Here is a 25,450-nt window from a genome sequence, read left to right as displayed (position 1 = left end):
CGCGGTCACAATATCAGAAGTCCTCAAGCTATCCGGCGTCGGGTTTCACTCACACGCAAACCATTTACTTTCAACTTGTAATACGCACGCTCACCCCCCAAAGGTCTCTACATTTCAAGTCTTCACTAGATTTTTCTTTGCATAAATGATCCATTTATATAGCCCATCTGGGAGTCTTTTTGTAAGACTGTATAGTTTTCCTATGTATACAGGCTTCATATTGCTTCTGTTTGTATAATGAGTCTTTTTGTATGCAGGGAATGGGGAAGGGTCTGCTCTCAGCCCCTTTCAGTTGGTGTCCCAGCCTAACCTCATCAACAGTGCTAAATTGGAAGCTTCTAAGTAAGTTTTTAAAAAGTTTTATACTGGATTTTTATATCAGTATCTGTACATATTCTTTATAGTAGTGTATTTTACATGCAGTTAAATCAAAATTGGTGTACACTGTCCCATTAAAGGGACACTGAACCCAAATTTTTCCCCTCATGATTCAGATAGAGCATGAAATTTTAAGCAACTTTCTAATTCACTCCTATTATCAATTTTTCTTTGTTCTCTTGCTATCTTTATTTTAAAAGCAGGAATGTAAATCTTAGCAGCCAGCCCATTTTAGGTTCAGCACCATGGATAGCCCTTGCTTATTGGAGGCTTTCATTTACGCACCAATAAACAAGCATAACCCAGGTTCTCAACCCAAAATGGGCTGACTCCTATGCATCACATTCCTGCTTTTTAAATAAAGATAGCAAGAGAGCGAAGAAAATTTGATAATAGGAGTAAAATGGAAAGTTGTTTAAAATTGCATGCTCTATCTGAATCATAGGTTTAGGGACATATTTATCAAGGTCTGTCGGACCTGATCTGACAGTGCGGATCAGGTCCGACAGACCTCGCTGAATACGGCGAGCAATACGCTCGCCGTATTCAGCATTGCACCAGCAGCTCACAAGAGCTGCTGGTGCAACGCCGCCCCCTACTGACTTGCGGCCAATTGGCCGCCAGCAGGGAGGTGTCAATCAACCCAATCGTACTCGATCGGGTTGATTTCCGGCGATGTGTGTCCGCCTGCTCAGAGCAGACGGACAGGTTATGGAGCAGCGGTCTTTGTGACCGCTGCTTCATAACTGCTGTTTCTGGCGAGCCTGCGGGCTCGCCAGAAACACGGGGCATCAAGCTCCATACGGAGCTTGATAAATATGCCCCTTAGTGTTCCTTTAAGCTCCTAGCCAGGTCAAAATGTTACTAGCTACTTATCACCAGCCCACACTTAGGGTTGCCAGGTGTCCGCCACAAAAATACCGAACACACAAGAAAAAACTGCGGGGGGGGGGGAGTTTGAGGTGACTATATATATATATATATATATATATATATATATTATATATTATATACAAAACACGAAAGGGAACTGCACTCTCATACTGGACCGGATACACATCCCATGACCCTGCAACATGCTCAGCCCTGGGTGCCACTGGCACTCACAGGAAGCTGTGCTGTTCCCAGAGTCACAGGCAGTTAACCCCAGTCAGGTCTGGGTGCAAGAACTATGACTCTGGGAACAGCACAGCTTCCTGTGAGTGCCAGTGGCACCCAGGGCTGAGCATGTTGCAGGGTCATAGGATGTGTACCCGGTCCAGTATGAGAGTGCAGTTCCCTTCCGTGTTTTGTATATGTCTAGGGTGATTACATATTCCTGTGCACCCTTCCCTTGTTCCCAGTTTGTTTGGATTTGAAAGCTTGCATTGTGTGGCTGTTTTAGGGTCCCAGGTATTGGAAAGGACCTTGACGAGGTACCTGGGCTTGTCCCATTTGGCCAGATGCGGTAACTAACCTTTCCATTTTTGCTTTTAAATCTTAGCTGAGAGCTTGTAAGTGAGTGCTGGGTTTTCTCTGTGTGTTGTATTAATTTGTTTTGTAATTTTCCCTATGGTTCTTGCACCCAGACCTGACTGGGGTTAACTGCCTGTGACTCTGGGAACAGCACAGCTTCCTGTGAGTGCCAGTGGCACCCAGGGCTGAGCATGTTGCAGGGTCATGGGATGTGTACCCGGTCCAGTATGAGAGTGCAGTTCCCTTCCGTGTTTTGTATCTGTCTAGGGCGATTACATATTCCTGTGCACCCTTCCCTTGTTCCCAGTTTGTTTGGATTTGAAAGCTTGCATTGTGTGGCTGTTTTAGGGTCCCAGGTATTGGAAAGGACCTTGACGAGGTACCTGAGCTTGTCCCATTTGGCCAGATGCGGTAACTAACCTTTCCATTTTTGCTTTTAAATCTTAGCTGAGAGCTTGTAAGTGAGTGCTGGGTTTTCTCTGTGTGTTGTATTAATTTGTTTTGTAATTTTCCCTATGGTTCTTGCACCCAGACCTGACTGGGGTTAACTGCCTGTGACTCTGGGAACAGCACAGCTTCCTGTGAGTGCCAGTGGCACCCAGGGCTGAGCATGTTGCAGGGTCATGGGATGTGTACCCGGTCCAGTATGAGAGTGCAGTTCCCTTCCGTGTTTTGTATATGTCTAGGGTGATTACATATTCCTGTGCACCCTTCCCTTGTTCTCAGTTTGTTTGGATTTGAAAGCTTGCATTGTGTGGCTGTTTTAGGGTCCCAGGTATTGGAAAGGACCTTGACGAGGTACCTGGGCTTGTCCCATTTGGCCAGATGCGGTAACTAACCTTTCCATTTTCGCTTTTAAATCTTAGCTGAGAGCTTGTAAGTGAGTGCTGGGTTTTCTCTGTGTGTTGTATTAATTTGTTTTGTAATTTTCCCTATGGTTCTTGCACCCAGACCTGACTGGGGTTAACTGCCTGTGACTCTGGGAACAGCACAGCTTCCTGTGAGTGCCAGTGGCACCCAGGGCTGAGCATGTTGCAGGGTCATGGGATGTGTACCCGGTCCAGAATGAGAGTGCAGTTCCCTTCCGTGTTTTGTATATGTCTAGGGTGATTAACATATTCTTGTGCACCCTTCCCTTGTTCCCAGTTTGTTTGGATTTGAAAGCTTGCATTGTGTGGCTGTTTTAGGGTCCCAGGTATTGGAAAGGACCTTGACGAGGTACCTGGGCTTGTCCCATTTGGCCAGATGCGGTAACTAACCTTTCCATTTTTGCTTTTAAATCTTAGCTGAGAGCTTTTAAGTGAGTGCTGGGTTTTCTCTGTGTGTTGTATTATATATTATATATATATATATATATATATATATATATATATATATATATATATATATATAATATATATATATATATATATATATATATATATATATATATATATATATATATATTATATATATATATATAAAATATATATATATTTATATATATATATATATATATATATATATATACTGTATATATTATATATATATATATTATATATATAATATATATATATATATATATATATATATATACTGTATATATTATATATAATATATATATAATATATATTATATATATATATATATAATATATATATATATATATATATATATATATATATATATATATATATATATATATATATATATATATATAATATATATATTATATATATAATATATATATATAATTACTTTTTTTTTGTGGGTGATATTAAATCTTAACAGACTGGTCTGAGAGACAAACATGCCACATACCTCATTGTGTACTTGACTAGGTCGGTCACTCAGTCACTCACCACACACAAAGAAAGTCTATTCCCAATTTCCCTTGGCTGGGCAGTGGGCACGCACTATTTAATTTCTTGCTGGCTCCCAGTCTCAGTCAGAGAAAACCTCAGTACTCAGTCACTCTGACTCGTCACTCTACACTAACACAGACTGAGAGCGGGTCTTCTCTGACGTGACGTCACGCTCACGTGACCCGCGTGATCACGTGACAACGTCGGTCCGGCCCACAGCATAGCAAGACTGCAGTTACACTTACAGGCAGATGGACTGTGTGTGGCAGCCTGGCAGGCAGTGCAGAGAGGGTCCGACTGCAACTCCAGCTCTGCACACTGTCAGGATCAGAAAGATGATGATCCGATCAGCTGAGCAGAGCCTGAGTTGATCGACAGTGACACATGGGCTAACCTACAGGGGCTGGGCTTGTTGGGTAAAGCAGCTAGCAGGTCATAGTAAACAAATTGTAAAGAAAACTACCAAAGGCTATGTCCGGTTTTTTAAAAATAAAATTACCGGGCAGTAGCCTGAAATACCGGACAGTCCGGTCTAATAACGGACACCTGGCAACCCTACCCACACTACACCCATTACCCCACCCCCTCTTTGCATATGTTCAGCCATTGTGAAACATCTTATTGTTTAATCATTTATAATATTTTTTTGATTTTATAGCATAGCAAATTAAATAATGCTACATACAGTAATACATTACATACAAAAATAAGTGCATAACTGTTAGCAACGTCAATTTTGGGTTCTGAGGAGGGCACAAACCTTTGTATTTGTTTTATCTCCACCGATAGCTTAGAGGTAGCTGTTGTTTACTGTTTGGCAAAAGGTCTGAATTGGCAGTAAGGTATGCAAGGCCTTTTCTACATAGATGTCAGTCCCAAATAACAGAGTAATATTTTAAAATAATAGCATGCATAAACTGCAAATCTATGCATGCAATATCTCAAATTAGTTGCAAAGATGGCATTAGTATTTTAGCAAAGCAGATGATAAAGTGATCAGTTCGTAGTATAGGTATATGTATCCAAACTTCCAAAGGCAGTTATGTAAATGTTTATATCACTTGGTCCACAAGCAGCAGAAGAGACACCCCTGCAAGCAAGTAGTAAAGCAGCAAGCAGGTAGCTGAACATGCAGAGATAGCAGCGTAGAAGCAAGTATCTCACTTGTCAGTACAGTACTGTTCAACTATTCATTTTGAATATGTCATTAAAGCTGCAATAGTTGAAATAACACTTTCCATGTAGGAGTAAAAGGTACTGGCTACAGACAGTTCAAGACAGTCTAGACCGCCTGCAAATCAATCAAGCAGGCTTCACATCTAGCGGTTCCGTAATAGCCCAAACAATACTTCTCATTGTAAATGTGTGTCCCCATATGCCAAAGGAACGTGTAATGTGATGAAGCCCCGTTGCACAGCCAATGGGGTGAAACGCGCGTAGGCGGTGGCCTCACAATCTGATGTCAGATGTTTTGCTCTAGATTTTGTGCAGGCAGAAGTTTTGGCAATAACAAAAGTCCTATCCATGAAGAGCTGACTGCCAAGATTTGCAAGTATAGAATACACGTGTGAAATAAAAATAAATAAGCTTAAACTATCAATAAACCTAACATTACTATTTAAAAAAATATATATATATATACCAAAAATAAAAAACCTAAATTACAAAATTTAAAAATCCTAACACTACAAAAACAAACAAACAAACCTACCATTAAAAAAATAACAAAGTCTAAAATTACGAAAAATAAAAAAAATCTAAGATTACAAAAATAATAAACAAAATTATCCAAAATAAAAAAAATTAAACCTAATCTAATACCCCTATAAAAACAAAAAAGCCACCCCAAAACACCCCCTTATCTAACAATAAACTACCAATAACCCTTAAAATGGCCTTTTGTAGGGCATTGCCCTGAAGAAATCAGCTCTTTTACATATAAAAATACAAATTAACCCCTAACTGTAAACCCCCCCCCCACACCCAACCCCCCAAAATAAATAATACCTAATTCTAAAAAAAAAATAAGGTACCCATTGCTTCTAAAGGGGAATTAGTATGGGCATTTTTTTGCTGCCCATAAAAAAATAAAAAAGCACTAATCTAAAAGAAAAAACCCACCCGCCCATAAAAACAACCTATCACTAACCCCAAAAAATGTACTCACCATTCCTGAAGTCCGGACATCCATCTTCTTCCAGGTGGAGCAAAGTCTTCATCCAGGCGGTGAAGATCTTCTTCCAGGGCAGCACAATCTTCCATTTTTATCCCAGTGGCGCGGAGTGAAAATGGCATGGAGCAGTACTAGAATGGCGGACGCGCAGACATCCAATGTGAAGAGTCCTCTTCATGCGATCGTCTGCCGAACACTGAAGATTGAATACAAGGTTCCCTTTTTATATTGGGGTACCTTGCATTCCTATTGGCTGAAATTTTCAAATCAGCCAATAGGTTGAGAGGTACTAAAATCCTATTGGCTGATTTGAACAGTGTGTGACAGACGATCGCATGAAGATGACCTCCACGTCGGATGTCTGCGCAGCAGCTGTTCCAGCTCTGCTCCGCTCCGCCTTCGCTCCGTGCCACCGGAATGAAGATGGAAGATGGTGCCGCCCTGGAAGAAGATCTTCGCCACCTGGATTTTTTGGGGTTAGTGTTAGAGTTTTTTTGTTTTTTTTGTTTTTTTAATGGGCAGCAAAAGAGCTGATTGCACTTTTAAGGGCACTTTTTTAGAATGAGGTCTTTTTTATTTTGGGGGTTTGGGTAGGTACGGGTTTTTACTGTTAGGCGTTAATTTGTTTTTTTTTAATGTAAAAGAGCTGTTAAATTTAGGGCAATGCCCTACAAAAAGCCATTTTAAGGGGGTGCTTTTATTTTGGAGTGGCTTTTTTGTTTTTATAGGGGTATATTTAATTTTTTTATTTTGGATAATTTCGTTTATTATTTTTGTAATCTTAAAATTTTTTTATTTTTCGTAATTTTAGACTGTTATTTTAGGATTAGGATTTTTAAATTTTTGTAATGAAGTATTTTTATGTATGGTGTATATATATATATATATTTTTTTTTCCCATTAATTATTTTTATATTGAGGAAAAAATAAATGCATATACAAGACAAATTTAGGGTAACAACAAATATTCAAGGTATATCTGAATAGGTTTGTTTATTCGTGTGAACAATCCTCAATTTTAAAAATAAAACATGAGCATTATGTTTCAAGAAGAAACTTGACATATGCATTTAAGGAATACATCCAGGAGCAATGTGAACAAGAAAAAGAAAAACAAGGATACACTCATTGACAAAAAGCGTGGCAAGCAGTAGCCATAAAGCAGCGAAAAAAGTTCTAGTATGTATGAGTGGTATGGTGGAATATGCAAGTATGAATTATTGGGTTTAAAACTTTAAACTTAACATGTAAATAATGCTGATCAGTCATGGAAAGTAGTAGGGGTTGCGGTATAGGCGAGATAAACCACATAGGTAGTCCTCCAATCTCGGAGGCATATTATGTGGTGGGGGGGGAGGTGATTATTTAAGTGTGGTAGGTAGCGACATGTCATATCCATGTATAAAGTCTCATGAGCCTATGAGGCCTACTTATCAAGCCGTCAACCGCAAATACGCTTGAATTCCGCAGCGTAATTGTGGAGAGCCTGATTCCCCTTATTTATCAAAGCCTATAGATCGGCAAAAGTAGAAATCTGTGACGTAACATATGATCCGCCGGTCTTAGTCTGACACAGATCGATTCTTACGTTATTACAGATGTTCCAAATGCAAATTCGGCACTATCTGACTACTTTTGCTATTTAACAAATATCTACCAGGTACGCTCGCCACTATTCCGGCCCAGCGTACCTGCTTTTCAATCCCTGGAGGCGGCGGATGCCATAGGAATCAATGGGAGTCTGAAAGCAGCAAAAGCTTATGTTCGCTGCTGCACAATATCCCATTGATTCCTATGGGAAAATAAAAGAAATGTTTACACCTAACACCCTAACATGTACCCCGAGTCTAAACACCCCTAATCTGCCGCCCCTTCACCCCCGCCACCTACATTATACTTATTAACCCCTAATCTGCCGTCCCGACACATCCGCCACCTACATAAAGTTATTAACCCCTATTCTGCCGCTCCCGGACCCCGCCACCACCTACATAAAGTTATTAACCCCTATCCCGCCGCCCCCGGAGCTCACTGCAACTAAATAATTGTATTAACTCCTTAACCCCTGGCCTCCCACATCACTAGCACTTACTAAACCTATTAAACCCTAAACCACCAGCCCCCCACATCGCCATAAACTAAATTAACCTATTAACCCCTAGACCTAACAACCCCTTAACTTTACATTAAATATTAACTCATCACTATCTTATAATAAATTTAAACTTACCTTTAGATTTAAATTAAACTATATTAAACTAATAATTAATCTACCCTAACTGTTATACTAAAATTCCATTAAACTATATTAAACTAATAATTAATCTACCCTAACTGTTTTACTAAAATTCCATTAAACTATATTAAACTAATAATTAATCTACCCTATTATACTAATATTACATTAAACTATATTAAACTAATAATTAATCTACCCTAACTGTTATACTAAAACTACATTAAACTACAAATTAAATTAACTATATTATATATTTAAACACCTAACCCTACTCAAATAATTTAAATCTACAATTAAAAATTACAAAGTTACAAAAAACTAACAACTAAGTTACAAAAAATAACAAACACTAAGTTACAAAAAAAAATAATAAACACTAACGCCTAGATTACGAGTTTTGCGTTAGAGGCTATGTGGTGCTAACAAGCAGTATTCTGTCACTGCTCAGTTACACGCAACGCTGGTATTACGAGTTTTCAGAAACCCGTCGTTAAAAGATAAAAAGTGAGCGTTGAGTAAAATTTTGCTCCAAATCTCACTTCAATACTAGCGCTGCTTAATTCAGCGGTGAGCTGGTGTAATGTGCTCGTGCACGATTTCCCCATACCAATCAATGGGGAGAGCCGGCTGAAAAAAATCTAACACCTGCAAAAAAGCAGCGTATAACTCACTAACGCAGCCCCTTGATTCCTATGGGGAAATAAAATTTATGTTTACACCTAACACCCTAACATGAACCTCGAGTTTAAACACCCCTAATCTTACACTAATTAACCCCTAATCTGCCGCCCCCGACATCGCCGACACCTATATTATACGTATTAACCCCTAATCTGCCACTCCGGACACCGCCGCCACCTGCATTATACTTATGAACCCCTAATCAGCTACCCCCAACATCACCGACACCTACATTATATTTAATAACACCTAATCTGCTGCCCCCAATGTCGCCTACACCTACACTTATTAACCCCTAATCTGCAGCCCCCAACGTCGTTACATTGTAGCTAGTTTAGGGTTTATTTTTATTTTACAGGCAAGTTTGTATTTATTTTAACTAGGTAGAATAGTTATTAAATAGTTATTAACTATTTAATAACTACCTAGCTAAAATAAATACAAATTTACCTGTAAAATAAAACCTAACCTAAGTTACACTAATACCTAACACTACACTATAATTAAATAAATTAGCTAAATTAAATACAATTACCTAAATTAAATTAAATTAGCTAAAGTACAAAAAACAAACACTAAATTACAGAAAATAAAAAAAAATTACAGAAATTTAAACTAATTACACCTAATCTAATAGCCCTATTAAAATAAAAAAGCCCCCCCAAAATAAAAAAACCCCTAGCATAAACTAAACTACCAATAGCCCTTAAAATGGCCTTTTGCGGGGCATTGCCCCAAAGTAATCAGCTCTTTTACCTGTAAAAAAAATTACAAACAACCCCCCCAACAGTAAAACCCACCAACCACACAACCAACCCCCAAAATAAAATACTAGCTAAAAAAACCTAAGCTCCCCATTGCCCTGAAAAGGGCATTTGGATGGGCATTGCCCTTAAAAGGGCAGTTAGCTCTTTTGCGGCATAAAGTCCCTAACCTAAAAAATAAAACCTACCCAATACACCCTTAAAAAAACCTAACACTAACCCCCTGAAGATCGACTTACCGGGAGACGTCTTCATCCAAGCTGGGCGAAGTGGTCCTCCAGATGGGCAGAAGTCTTCATCCAAGCTGTTCCAATCAGCCAATAGAATGCAAGCTCAATCCTATTGACTGATTGGATCAGCCAATAGGAATGGACTTCAATCCTATTGGCTGATTGCATCAGTCAATAGGATTTTTTCTACCTTAATTCCGATTGGCTGATAGAATTCTATCAGCCAATCAGAATCTAAGGGACGCCATCTTGGATGACATCACTTAAAGGTACCTTCATTCTGTTTTAGTCGTCGGATGAAGAGGATGCTCCACATCAGATGTCTTGAAAATGAAGCCGCTCCGCGCCGGATGGATGAAGATAGAAGATGCCATCTGGGTAAAGACTTCTGCAGGCTTGGAGGAAGACTTCGGCCGCTTGGATGAAGACTTCTGCCGGCTTCGATGAGGACTTCTGCCGCTTCGTCGAGGATGGATGTCGGCTCTTCAGAAACGGTAAGTGGATCTTCGGGGGTTAGTGTTAGGATTTCTAAGGGTTTGTAAGGGTTTGTAAGGGTTTATTGAGTGGGTTTTATTTTTAGATTAGGGTTTGGATTTTTGAAAAAGAGCTAAATGCCCAGGGCAATGGGGAGCTTAGGTTTTTTTAGTTAGGTTTTTATTTGGGGGGGGGGGGGGTGGTTGTGTGGGTGTTGGGTTTTACTGTTGGGGGGTATTTGTATTTGTAGTTTATTGTAGGTTAGGTTTTTTTTTATTTGATCATTTATTTTTTATTTTGTGTAACAGTGTTTATTTTTTTTTGTAACTTAGTGTTTGCTATTTTTTGTAACTTAGTTGTTAGTTTTTGTAACTTTGTAATTTTTAATTGTAGATTTAAATTATTTGAGTAGGGTTAGGTGTTTAAATATATAATAAAGTTAATTTAATTTGTAGTTTAATGTAGTTTTAGTATAACAGTTAGGGTAGATTAATTATTAGTTTAATATAGTTTAATGTAGTTTTAGTATAACAGTTAGGGTAGATTAATTATTAGTTTAATATAGTTTAATGGAATTTTAGTATAACAGTTAGGGTAGATTAATTATTAGTTTAATATAGTTTAATGGAATTTTAGTATAATAGGGTAGGTTAATTAATAGTTTAATATAGTTTAATGTAATTTTAGTATAACAGTTAGGGTAGGTTAATTATTAGTTTAATATAGTTTAATTTAAATCTAAAGGTAAGTTTAAATTTATTATAAGATAGGGATGAGATAATATTTAATATAAAGTTAGCGGATTGTTAGGTTTAGGGGTTAATAGGTTAATTTAGTTTATGGCGATGTGGGGAGCTGGTGGTTTAGGGGTTAATAGGTTTAATAAGTGGTAGTGATGTGGGAGGCCAGAGGTTTAGGGGTTAATAACTTTATTTAGTTGCAACGGGGTCCAGGAGCAGCGGGATAGGGGTAAATAAGTTTATTAGAGTTGCGGTGGGCTCCGGGAGTGGCAGTTTAGGGGTTAATAACTTTATTCAGTTGCGGCGGGGTCTGGGAGCAGCAGGATAGGGGTTAAACAGTTTAGTATAGTGGCTGTGTTTAGTGACAGTATACAAATAAAACTGTGAAAAAGCTGAAGAGCAGCGAGATCGATGACTTTTAGTTAACAACAGTCCGCTGCTCATCGCCCCGTACTTGGTGCACGGCTTTTTGACAGCTTTTTTTGTTAAATATGGAGAGCGTATTCAGGTCCGAGGCCGTGATGTTAGGCGAAGTCAGGCAAGCGTATTAATGCCGTCGAATGCAAGCAAGTTTACGGCTTGATAAGCATGCCTCTATGAGTTAGTAGGGGGAAAAGTAGAGATAAGCTGATTACCCACTAGACTAATGTTGGACCCGGCACAGTGGAGTCTCAAGTTCTCAGAGGCGACACAGCTTATGTAGCTCCTTTAAGATTGATGTGAGTAATTAGACCATAAATAATAGCAGTAATGCAGGGCCAACCCGCACTAGAAGCATATCAGGGGCTTTGAAGTAAAGCTATGCGTCACAGTGTAGCAATGGCCACAACATCTGGTTATGAATTTTACACACCGTGTCACACATTAAAAAAACAGAGAAGCAACAAGATTTAACTTGAAGAACAGACAATATATTGAAAAAACAAATGCAGTGTTAATAGAAGCACAACTAGGTGCTTCCGTTACATTCCTTAAAGCTACCCGTTCGTGTATAACGGTAGATTAGATAGAGAGCTGTAGCAGGGTTAGTCTATTAACTCTATTCACTGTGCTGATTTTATAATAAGAGTGCAGCTCAATGGGGAGAGGTATTCTATGTACGTGTAAGACCAACAGGGCTAATCTGAACAAGGTTTGCTTAGTATGTGGGGGTTACTATTTGTTCCAGGTTACAACTAATATGGAGGATAGATTTATGAGCTGAGCAGTGTTTGCCTGGTGTGTGGAAATAGTGGATTGATATTACCTACATCTATTGAGTAGGATAAGTTTAGCTAGGTATGTAGGTGTCCTTGAAACTTAAAGAGTCAGGGCACTAGTAATTCTTGGATAAACCAATCAGAGAATGTTCATCAGGGGTAGATCATGTATCACCTCTAAACATACCTCAACGTCGGCCATCACATAGCAGGTCTTTAGTGTAGCATAAAGGACTATATCATTTTAGGGATATAATCTGAGAGCTTGGATAGGTCTGACCATATGTCTAATACCATTCAGTCCTCTATGTATTAGTTTTTAAGTTATAATACTCAGCACACCAACCCACCTCGGCCGCTGGCAGCATGGCAGAAAGCTGAGCAAGTTCGGAACATTCACTGTTAACACAGAGAGCTGTATTCTAGTAAGCAAGACAGTGGGGCCGGCTCAGATATACACTGCCATAATGGAGAAATATCCCTGAGGTTGGCCTAAGGACTCAAATCGCTCTAGACTAATAGTTGGATGGCTTTAAACCAAAGTATATATTTTAAGAGTATGCAATATCAGTTGTAGTGTTGCCTGCCCCTGGGTTTGGTATAGGAAAATGAAGTTTCTGTAGACCTACATTTAGATAGCTCTGGATCCGAGTATATATTTTACATGTAAAACAATATCAGTTGTAGCCTTAATCATTATTTAAATATAATAAACCTCAGGTTGTACTAAGCATATTATTATGAAAATATAAAAGCCTATTATAGAGGTGAGTCAATATAGTCACAGCTTGGTTATGTACACATGTATAGGGGAACAATAGAGTAGGTAGAGGGTGGGATAAATATGTAAAATAAAAGAACTCAGTAAACAAAAGTTAAACAAATACAATTGCAGCTTGGTTATGCATATATGTATAGGTAAACGATAGAGTAGTTAAGATGTGAGGTTAAGCTATGGTATGTACTTATCAAAGTGTCAACTAAGAATATGCCCGAATTCCGCGTCGTACTTGTCGCGTGATTGAATCGCCGTAGTTATCAAAGCCTTAAGATCGCAAGAATTAGAAATTTGTGACATAACATACGATCCGACGGTCTCAATTCGACGCAGATCTGTGTATTCGCCATGGTATTCGACACAATTTGAAGCTTTTCTTATCCGACGCTGCATATCTAGTTTTCAATCCGTCGCCTTAGAGGTCGCGGATGCTATAGTAGTCAATAGGAATCGGAAAACTGAAATCTTATGTTCGATGTTGCTATAGGGAAGCATATCACCTAATAAAACTCAATGTAAAGCATTATTAAATATGTATACCCTTAAAAAAGAATGCAAATATATTATTGATCTACATTTAATGCATTATTAGGTGATATAAATAAAGTTGGGAAAAGCCTGAATAGCTGCTACATCGATGACTGTTTGTTAACACCAGTCAGATCCTCTTTGCACCATACTTGACTCGTGTGTTTTTGATGGGTTTTTTGATAATTATGGAGAGCGTATTGAGATCTGCGGCCGCGAATGCACCATAGTTGACGCTTTGATAAGTAGATGCCTATATGTTAAGAAAAAAAAAACTTTGCTATTGCAGTTCCATAGGGTTAACTCCCAGTGAATGTCTATCCACCATCAGTCCTGATAGAAGAAAACCCCAAACCTCTCAATAGGTTCAACCAATCCCTAATCTAATGAATTTCGATGAGGTGTCTAGAGACTTGTTATATAAATCTATAGGGAGAGTAGGCAGTGTAAAACATTGTGGTCTAAACCGCTCCCAGATGTGGTGTAACTGTGAGGTTCTCAATATATGGAATTGCAAACATTATTTAGAATTAGATTAGTTCCCAGAGTAGTGACCGATCAGATAGATAACATAAGAAACAGTTAACATATAAATCAACCAGTCACAGGCATAATAAACAGTGTTAACATTAGGAGCCCACAGTGCAATAAGGATATGGGTAGGCGTCAATAGGTAAAAGGTTTGGTGGAGGAAAGTCTCAGGAACATTGTGGTTTCAACTCTCTCCAACATCAGGGATCCCCGCTGCTTCAACCAACTCCCACTGCTTGAGGGGAACCACAGTATGGACCCTCAGAATAGCCAGTATCATAGCTTTTTGTGTTCATAAGTCCATCATATCTCCATTGCGATGTTGTTGCCGCTGACAGGTTAGCAAAACACCTTATCTCCCAGCCTATTTCAGATCCCGGTCTAATGTTTCTTATGGTGCCAGCTGTGGCCCCAGCAGGAGCAAACTGTAGTCCCGCAGTTGATCCGCCTTTAGTGGAGGCTTGCATTGTACCTGCCTGAATTAGAATTATTGATCCAAGACAGAGGCATTCATTATGGATTGTAAAGGAGCAAGGCGGCAGCTAGGGAGACCAGAGAGGATAGAGTTGCAGTAGTCGAGGCGGGAAAGGATGAGAGAGTGGATTAAAATGTTTGTTGTGTCTTGTGTAAGGAAATGTCTAATTTTAGCAATGTTTTTAAGGTGGAAGTGACAGGCTTTAGCCAAGGACTGAATGTGAGGAGTGAAAGAAAGATCTGAGTCAAGTGTGACCCCAAGACATTGGGCATGTGAGGTTGGGGTAATGATGGAGTTATCAACAGTTATAGAGACATGGGGGGTGGAGATTTTGGAAAAAGGGGGAAATAAGGAGCCCAGTTTTGGAGAGATTTAGCTTGAGGTAGTGAGAGGACATCCAAGATGAGATATGAGAAACACAGTTAGTGACACGGGTTAGCAAGGAAGGAGATAGTTCTGGTGCAGAGAGGTAGATTTGGGTATCGTTGGCATATAAATGATAATGAAGCCCGTGGGACTTTATTAAGGAACCTAGTGAGGACGTGTAGATTGAGAAGAGAAGGGGACCGAGGACAAAGCCTTGCGGTACCCCAACAGAAAGAGGTAACAGGGCAGAGGATGCCCCAGAGAAGGCTACACTAAAGGTTCGGTGAGACAGATAGAAGGAGAACCAAGAGAGAGCTGTGTCACAGATGCCGAAGGATTGGAGGGTATGGAGCAAAAGAGGGTGGTTGACAGTATCAAAAGCTGCAGACAGATCAAGGAGGATAAGTAGAGAGATGTGGCCTTTTAATTTTGCTGTAAGTAGGTAAGAAGCCTCAAATTTTGTTTTAAATTCATGGCTGTCCCTCCGGCACCACGTGGATGATATAGAACTTAAGGAACAGAAAATAGAGCCTGACCAGGACCAGCCTGCTACATAGGGCACTCAGAACTGACCCAGGCCACAGAAAAATCTAAACCCCAATAGGAATCGACAAAAGTAACTATTGACATAACAATGTACTAACACCTTAACATGCAACTTCTGTTGACGTGCCCAAGCAACCACAAAATCGCTAGTATCAAATTCCAGAGAAGAAATGTTTCCCAACTGAAAAATTATAACAGACATGAGCTTCTCAAAAAGAAATAAAATACATCCTAACTGGATCAAAGACAAAGAGGGCAGCACCCGCAGGTGCATGCCCAAGAAGAATGGACACAAACAGGAACACGGCCCTTCAAGTGTGACAGATAGTAGCTTCTGACATGGACTTGAGTGAAGAAAGCAGGCAGCAAAACTCGTCAACGCTGATTGCTAAGGAGCTGTTAATATGAGTTGGGATGGTTTCGCAGAAAGACTCTCCCTGCATCTCCAGACTCTAACATTCATCCATGCTTTCACTGAGAGGCTGACAGGATTACTTAAAACTCCAGTCCCATTTCGAAGAGTACTACCCTCCATAAGAGACTATCTTTAATCTTCCGATACTTCTCTGCCAACCTTCTGTGACGAAAAGGCAAATAATGACTTGGGGATGAGGGAATTTGGCGAGGTATTTAAGCCTTTGGCTGGGGTGTCTTTGCCTCCTCCTGGTGGCCAGGTTTTGAATTCCAAAAAGTAATGAATGCAGCTGTGGACTCTCCACATTTAAGAAGAAAAAACCTTTCTATACCTGTGTAAATAATCCTAGTGAGGAAAAAACCTTCTATGCCTATTAGACTATACATATATACACACAGACAAGATAATGATAGGAAATAGTCAAAAAATGTTTAACTTGTCCACTGCAATTTTTTTTTATATAATTTAAGAAACTGATTAATGTATTTTATGTTGGTTTATTTATTAGGTTTTTATTTTAAGCACATTTTTTAAAATAGTGCTATAATAAGGCATTAAATAGTCCTCTTTAGATTCAGATTTCATTCATTTATGTTTATGTATAAATGAACCTTATTATACTCTTTTTTTTTTTCCTTATTTTCATCTTTAATCTTATTTTTCAAGCACACATATACACGATTGAATTATAAATCTGCTATATAGAATTGTCGTGAAGCATAGCCATCAGTACTGTCTATGTAGAATCCATTCATGTAACAGGTCACTTTGTTTAGTTATACATTTCCCTTAAAGGAACACTGAACCCAAATGTTTTCTTTCATGATTCAGATAGATCATAAAATTTTAAGCAACTTTCTAATTTACTCCTATTATAAATTTTTCTTCGTTTTCTTGCTATCTTTATTAAAAAAGCAGGAATGTGATGCGTAGGAGCCGGCCCATTTTTGGTTGAGAACTTGGGTTATGCTTGCTTATTGGTGGGTAGATGTAAGCCTCCAATAAGCAAGCACTATCCATGGTGCTGAACCTAAAATGGGCTGGCTGCTAAGATTTACATTCCAAATTGATAATAGGAGTAAATTAGAAAGTTGCTTAAAATGTCATGCTCTTTTTGAATCATGAAATAAAAAATATGGGTTCAGTGTCCCTTTAAGGATCCCACTACTAGAAGTTAACATAAAATTCATATTTGAAGCTGTGTGACATTTGCATGTGCATTGGGCATGTTAAAGTATTGAACCTTTACAATATTAATCAGGGAAAAAGGAGTATCTATGCAGTGACAGCTATTGAAGTATATATAACATTATTACCTTTAGGAAGCAAGTTTATATTCCTATGGAACTTTAAACTGCACAAATAGTTCTGCATCTGGCATTTGTAAACCATTATAAACCCAATGAAACAAATGTTACATTTCCCCTCATTTTTCATCTGAAGCATTTTATTGGTCATATAATCTAAATATCTTACATCATTTCTTTTCTTGTAGGTTTATTTTCTTTGGTATCATTCCAAGGATGTCATCCTATCATTCAAGTCCCTTGAGAGGTAACTAAATAAAATTAAATTGACCTATAATTATCTTTCTATAACAAAATGTAAGTGCGCTAGATGTCGCTTTGTGGTACAAACTTAAACATAAAGGGCTAGAGTATGAGTGGAGCACTAATTATCGCTTTCGCTAGGTGCTAACTGCGCTAGGAATAAATAGTTTGTGTAAGTAGAGTTGCGCTGGTGAAAGTAAAAAGTTATTGTCCAGTGCTAAACCGACCCATAACATTACAAAAAAAATCCCCCTAACATTAAAAAAACAAACGCTAACGAACACCAGCCGCACACTGAATTTTAAATTCGAAGAACCCCTTTTATATAGGGGTACCCTTGCATTCCTATTGGCTGATTTGTATGTTCAAATTCAAATCAGCTAATAAAATTAAATCTTTTTCTACAATGTAATTTGAACAGCATGCCACTTGTAATATGAATTTGAGCGTAAAGAACATTGCGATGACGTGATCACGTTTATGCTCCTTGCACTAACGATAATGCTCCACTTGTAATCTAGCCCATAATTAAAAAAAAATGTTTACTTTACTTATTTTACCAGATTTACCTTTTCCTCTGTGTGCTATTTATTTAAATGCGGCTCATTTTCATGAGAGTGTATCTATATAGGTTCAGGAATGTGCATGTGAGTTGAGCAGTGCACTATATGGCAGTGATGTTTGCAAAAGTTCCAATGCACACTCCTGAACCTAAATACTATATGCTCTCAAGGAAAGGAGCTACAATTCAACAAATCATACACAGAGATGATATCATCTTCCTATGTTGTTTCTTAAACAACATGGTCCAGCAAGATCCCGTTCTAGAGGAAGTTACAAAACACGTATAAAATAATGTTAGCAACGACTGGAATCATTAAAATTAACATGTTTATTATTATTTTTTATAGTTACAAATATTTTTTATTTTATGTATGAAACATAATATTATTAACTTCACATGTTTTTTGGTATTTTAAAAGTTTACATCTTTCATATATAAATAGCACAACATTACAGATGTGTAAAAAATGTATCATGTTAATATAGATTATGACTATTCAGTAGATATAAAGACTCTACACATCTTTATGTAATTGCAGGGTTTTTTAAAATTTAAAAACAGAAATAACAATCGGCTAGATTACAAGTTTTGCGTTATGAGCTGCTCTGTAATAATTTGCAAGTTATTTCCACCGCTCACCTTTAATAGCGCTGCTATTACAGGTTTGCAATAACCCAGCGTTAGCAGGCAATATGGCAGCGTTGAGCTCCATACCGCACACAAATACCAGCGCTGCTTTGAGCTGGTTTTACGTGCTCGTGTACGATTTCCCCATAGACATCGATGGGGAGAGCCGGCTAAAAAAAAGCCTAACACCTGCAATAAAGGAGTGTAAAGCTCCGTAACGCAGCCCCATTGATTCCTATGGGGAAAGAAAAGTCTAAACACCCCTAATCTGCCACCCCTAACATCGCCGCCACCTACCTACACTTGTTAACCCCTAATCTGCCGCCCCCGTCATCACCGCCACCTACCTACACTTATTAACCCCTAATCTGCTGCCCCCGTCATTGGCGATACCTAACTACACTTATTAACCCCTAATCTGCCGCACCAAACGCCGCCACAACTATACTAAAGTTATTAACCACTAAACCTCTGGCCTCCCACATCACTAACACAAAATAAATATATTAATATAATAACCCCTAAACCTAACCCTAAGTCTAACCCTAACTTTAATATAATTAAAATAAATCTAAATAAAAATTACTATCATTAACTAAATAATTCCTATTTAAAACTAAATACTTACCTATAAAATAAACCCTAAGCTAGCTACAATATAACTAATAGTTACATTGTATCTATTTTAGGATTTATTTTTATTTCACAGCTAAGTTTGTATTTATTTTAACTAGGTAGACTAGTTGGTAAATAGTTATTAACTATTTACTAACTACCTAGTTAAAATAAATACAAAATTACCCGTAAAATAAAACCTAACCTCTCTTACACTAACACCCAACATTAAACTACAATTAAATAAATTACATTAATTAAATACAATTAACTAAATTACAAAAAAAAAAAAACACTAAATTACACAAAATAAAACAGAAATTATCAAATATTTAAACTAATTACACCTAATCTAATAGCCCTATAAAAATAAGAGCCCCCCCAAAATAAAAAAAAACCCTAGCCTAAACTAAACTGCAATAGCCCTTAAAAGGTCCTTTTGCCCCAAAGAAATCAGCTCTTTTACCTGTAAAAAAAAATACAAACAACCCCTCAACAGTAAAACCCACTACCCACACAACCAACCCCCCAAATAAAAATCTAAAAAAAACTAAGCTCCCCATTGCCCTGAAAAGGTTCAATAGCAATCAGCCAATAGGATTGAGCTTGCATTCTATTGGCTGTTCCAATCAGCCAATAGAATGCAAGCTCAATCCTATTGGCTGATTGGATCAGCCAATAGGATTGAAGCTCAATCCTATTGGCTGATTGCATCAGCCAATAGGATTTTTTCACCTTTAATTCTGATTGGCTGATAGAATTCTATCAGCCAATCGGAATTCAAGGGACGCCATCTTAGATGATGTCATTTAAATGAAACTTCATTGTTAAAGAGCCATTGAAAGAAGAGGATGCTCCGTGCCGGATGTCTTGAAGATGGAGCCGCTCCGCGTCGGAAGGATGAATATAGAAGATGCCGTCTGGATGAAGACTTCTGCCCGCCTGGAGGACGACTTCTTGCCGCTTGGCTGAAGACTTCTCCCGGCTTCATTGAGGATGGATGTCCGGTCTTCAAAAACTGTAAGTGGATCTTCGGGGGTTAGTGTAATTAGTTTAAATATTTGAAAATTTATTTTTTATTTTGTGTAATTTAGTGTTTTGTTTTTTTTTGTAATTTAGTTAATTGTATTTAATTAATGTAATTTAGTTAATTGTAGTGTAATGTTAGGTGTTAGTGTAAGACAGGTTAGGTTTTATTTTACAGGTAAATTTATATTTATTTTAACTAGGTAGTTAGTAAATAGTTAATAACTATTTACTAACTAGTCTACCTAGTTAAAATAAATACAAACTTAGCTGTGAAATAAAAATAAAACCTAAGATAGCTACAATGTAACTATTAGTTATATTGTAGCTAGCTTAGGGTTTATTTTACAGGTAAGTATTTAGTTTTAAATAGGAATTATTTAGTTAATGATAGTGTTATTTAGAAGTTTTATTTAGTTTTATTTAGATTTATTTTAATTATATTAAAGTTAGGGGTGTTAGGGTTAGACTTAGGGTTAGGTTTAGGGGTTAATAACTTTAGTATAGTGGCGGCGGTGACGTTGGGGCGGCAGATTAGGGGTTAATAATTTTTACTAGTGTTTGCGATGTGGGAGTGTGGCGGTTTAGTGGTTAATATGTTTAATATTGTGGCGGTGATGTGCGGAGCAGATTAGGGGTTAATCATTTTATTATAGTGTTTGCGATGCAGGAGGGCCTCGGTTTAGGGGTTAATAGGTAGTTTATGGGAGTTAGTGTACTTTGTAACACTTTAGTTATGAGTTTTATACTACAGATTTGTAACGTAAAACTCATAACTACTGACTTTAGATGGCAGTACGAATCTTGTCGGTATAGGCTGTACCGCTCACTTTTTGGCCTCCCAGGCAAAACTCGTAATACCAGCACTATGGAAGTCCCATTGAAAAGGACTTTTTGAAAGGTATGGCAGTTACGTTGCGTTATGGCCAAAAAAGTGTGCGGTACACCTATACCTGCAAGACTCGTAATAGCAGCGGTAGTGAAAAAGCAGCGTTATGAGGCTTTTTTACTCATAACGCAAAACTCGTAATCTAGCCGAATGTAAATATCAGACTTTGAAATTGGATCTTCCAAGGAAAAAAAATCAAGAGAATTTTTTTTTAATTATTAGGAACATTTTAAATAAAAAAATAAATACTGTGATTGCATAAGTCTTCACACCCACCCAACTAATACTTTGTGGAAGCGTTTTGTACAGTAGCAAGTGTTTGTGAATAAGTCTCTATTAACTTTCACATATAGACTTTTATCCCACTCTTGTTTGCAAAAAGTTAAAATAATTTCAAATTATAATGGCATCTCCTTTGTACAGCTCTCTTTAGGTCATTCCATAGGTTTTCTATAGGATTGAATTCTGCGCTCTGACTGGGTCATTCCAAGACTAATTTTCTGAAGCCATGCCTTGGTAGACTTGATTGTGTGCTTTGGGTCATTGTCATTTTGGAATGTGAAATTTTTCTTCATCTTCAGCTTTCTGAGACCAGCACATTTTGTGCCAAAATATCTTGATATTTAGTGTAGGGATGGGTGAATATTCAAATTGAAAACAAATTTTTATACATTTGTCTTTTCAAATTGAATTTTGAATGTTTATTCAACATTCTAACATTCTAGTGTTCAATATTGGTTTTTGAATTTTAATTAACAGTCAGTGAAATTCATTTGAATATTCAAATGTTATATATGCTTTCTGTTAGCTGTGTCATTCGATTTCAAATTAATGTATGTGATTCGAAATTTCAACATTAGATTTCGAATGCTCATAATATATCGAATATACACATTCCAAATTTGAATGTGCACATTTGAACTATTATGAACATGCGAAATAGAAAGCAACATTAGATTCGAAAGCAAAATTCAAAATTGAAAGCAACATTTGTAAATCGAATTTGAAAGAAATTTCATTCTTATCAATATGTGTAAAACTAATATACAAGGGAATATTTGTCCTAACATTCAAATTTTTATTTAGCCACTTTCGCCCATCCTTAATTTGAAGATATTTATTATTCCCTCTATCTTGACAATAGAGATTGGCGAATGTGCTGAAAGTGTAATTTTTTTGGTAGAACAAATAGTCCTATGGACAACTGTTTTGGACAATCAAATATTGATAAGAATCAAAATCCATTAAAATTCGGTAATCATATGTTATTTCCGTTTTTTTAAATATTACTTTTGTTTGATTTAACAAATACTATTCAAAAGTTCAATAGTTCAATTGGTAAGGAATTTAGTAAATTGATAGAGGGCATTAGAAATACTACTACAAATATGATTCAATTTTTTTAATTTGAATATTGCATAATTCAGATCTGATTATTAAAAAAAATTCAAATTGAATATTAGCTTTAAGAAAAGCATTAGAAATACTATTACATTAATCTCTTGAGTGCTAACGACGGCTCTGAACCATCGCAAATCATCTCACTCAGGTGTTAACGATGGCTCAGAGCTGTCGCTAGCACTCTCCCACCTTGAGGGAGATCTGGAGGCTTCCACCCGCTCCTACCATGGCAATTGGGCCTGTTTTTGCAACTTTATTTAAAATGGACAATGCAAAATATAGGGAAAGGGGGCATGCTGTTTAGAAGCCTGTATCTCAGGCATCTAAGCAGCTATAGACCCACCGTTGGAAAGGTAATCGTCTAACCTTTCCAATTATATAAGTCTTGGTAATCTGTAAAAAAAAGTTAAAAAATGTTTTATGTAAAAACATTAAAAAACCCATCAGCTTGCACGCAGGTGGGAAAGTGCTTAGCACTCAAAAGGTTAAGGTTTCAAAATTTGAAAGGAACAAATGAATGTAACATTTGTTTCATTTTTCGAATGTTGCAAAAAATGTGCCCATCCCTACTTGACAAGAGCCACTGACGCAGCTAAAGAGAAGCATCCCAAAAGCATGATGCTACTACCACTTAGCTTCAAAGGCGGCATGCTTTTCCTTGGATGATGAGTTTTTTTGGCCTACAATTTAGCCTAAAAAGTTCAATCTTTGTCTCTTCAGACCATAGCAAATATTCAAACATTGTTTGGGGTGTCTGAATAAATCTTTTGGCATAATTGAGACAGGCTTGGATCTTCTTTTTTGTAAGAATGGGTTTCTTGCCACCCTACCCCATAGCCCAGACATGTCCAGAAAATGAGAGGTACTGGTAACATGCAAGAAGTGACCAGTACCTACCAGAAAAAGCCCCTTCAGTGTTTCTTTTGACCTTTTGGCAGCTTCCCTGGTAAGTTTTCTCCTCGTCCTCTCATAAATTTTCAAGGGTCATCCTGATCTTTGCAATGTCTCTGTGGTGCCACATTTTGTCCACTTATTGATGATGGTTTTGAAAGTGCTCCATGGTACACCAGCCTGTAACCAATCACATAAGCGGAGAGGAGCACACCCCTCACTTGCCATATGTTTTTAGTAAATGACCGGGCCGTCTCCATTACTAATAATCCAGCTGTCACTCACAGGACAGTGTACTGCCGATGAATAGTAATGGAGACGGCCCGGTCGTTTACTAAAAACATATGGCAAGTGAGGGGTGTGCTCCTCTCCGCTTATGTGATTGGTTACAGGCTGGTGAATGAGCCCGGCTAGTCTCTTGCCTTATTGTCATTTGACAAAGGAGGTGGGTGTGATAAGTCACTGCTTAAGCATTTGATTGGCCCATCTGACACCCCGCCCATATGACGAGGTGTTAGTCTGCCAGCCGTTTTTCACACAAGGTATTATCAATGATCCGCGCATCCTACTATATAGGCACTATAGTGACATGCTTCCAATATGTTGGTAGAGGGAAAAGATAGATCTTCCGGTTTTTCCCCCACATACTTATGATTTTCTGTACATACGCAGAGGTGTTGATGTGCATTGGGTGTTGACTACTATGTGGCGGTCTGTGATTGGGTGAATAAGAACTTATTGGTGATTGGGTGTTCTGTGGCCTGAAGTCTATATTTGTGCCGTTGTGCGCTTTTTATATTATACCTGATTAAATAGGAACGATTACTTTGGCTCTGCTGGTTTTTTAATAATAAAGTAGGTAGTTATTTATCACGTTGTATGTTTTAGCACTTGATGATGTCACTATTAGTGTATGTCCAATTAGATTTTGACACTTAGGGGGTGTGTAACGAAAAGGGGCAGTGATTGGCTCATAGAGTGTGGGAGGGTTTCTGGGGCCTATATAAGGCTGTATTTTTCACTTGTATATTGTCAGAGGAAGGGACAGTGCTTAGTCCCGAAACGTCACAGCACAAATAAATAATTTTTGATGACCACGTTGTCCAGAGTCCAGTGAGTGCTTATCTTCAATCCTGCCTATTATTTCACAACACCACCCTGGCAGATGACGAGAGATAGTGGGAGTGCACACACATTCAGCTACATATATATATATATATATATATATATATATATATATATATATATATATATATATATATACTGTATATATATATATATATAAATATATATATACTGTATATATATATATATATATATATATATATATGTCCCCGAGGACCAAGGGGGGGCGTATCTGTAATTATACACAGAAGGATACCTCCCCCTTGGCCCTCAGTGCAGGATATTGGGTGTTAAGTGCAAAACTGAAACAGGGTCTCTGTCATCACTAAAAAAAACCTGACTGCCTGTTCACATTCACAGAGGGCTTTAACACTAATGAGGATTCAGTCTTATCAGAGACATCAACTGGAGATTTATTTAATCTCATTGCCAAGTTTTTTTATACTTTTTTCGATACATTTTTTTAGCAGTAATGTTTTTTAGCAGCTATTTTTTAAGCAGTTATATTTTTTAAGCAGCTACATTATCTCATTTTAGATATATTTGTATGTTTTAAAAGACCACCGGTGTCTTAACAATTTTAATAGCTGTTTAGGCGTATTTTAGAATTGCCTTTAACTTCTGTAGTTCTACTATATTGATGTTTCCAAAATAGTTTTGTGAATACATGCATTGAAATGATTAATTTTATAGGTGTCTGTCACAAATATTTGTGTAGCTGACTTACATAGGCTCACCCTTCATTTTTTTGCATTTAATTTACTCCTATTATCTATTTTTCTTCTTCTCTTGCTATCTTTATTTGAAAATGCAGTAATGAAAAATAGGAGCCGACCCATTTTTGGTTCAGCACCTGTTTAGCGCTTGCTGATTGGTAACTAAATGTAGCCACCAATCAGCAAGCACTATCCAGGGTGCTGACCTGAAAATGGTCAGGGCTCCTAA

At 37.7% G+C, this 25,450-nt stretch overlaps 1 protein-coding gene across 1 annotated transcript in view; it reads left to right on the top strand.

Moving 5' to 3' along the window:
* LOC128647510 (proton channel OTOP1-like) overlaps positions 1 to 25,450 on the top strand; it is a 217,084-nt gene that overhangs the window by 95,387 nt on the left and 96,247 nt on the right. Inside the window, exon 3 of the mRNA XM_053700295.1 lies at positions 17,312 to 17,370. Coding sequence (XP_053556270.1) covers positions 17,312 to 17,370 — 59 coding nt within the window. The remainder of the gene's footprint in view (positions 1 to 17,311; positions 17,371 to 25,450) is intronic.

Source organism: Bombina bombina, chromosome 2, assembly GCF_027579735.1.
Source record: "Bombina bombina isolate aBomBom1 chromosome 2, aBomBom1.pri, whole genome shotgun sequence".
NCBI classification, from domain to species: domain Eukaryota; kingdom Metazoa; phylum Chordata; class Amphibia; order Anura; family Bombinatoridae; genus Bombina; species Bombina bombina.
The sequence above is the reverse complement of the archived record's forward strand: the minus strand, read 5'-3'. Positions and strand labels throughout refer to the sequence as shown.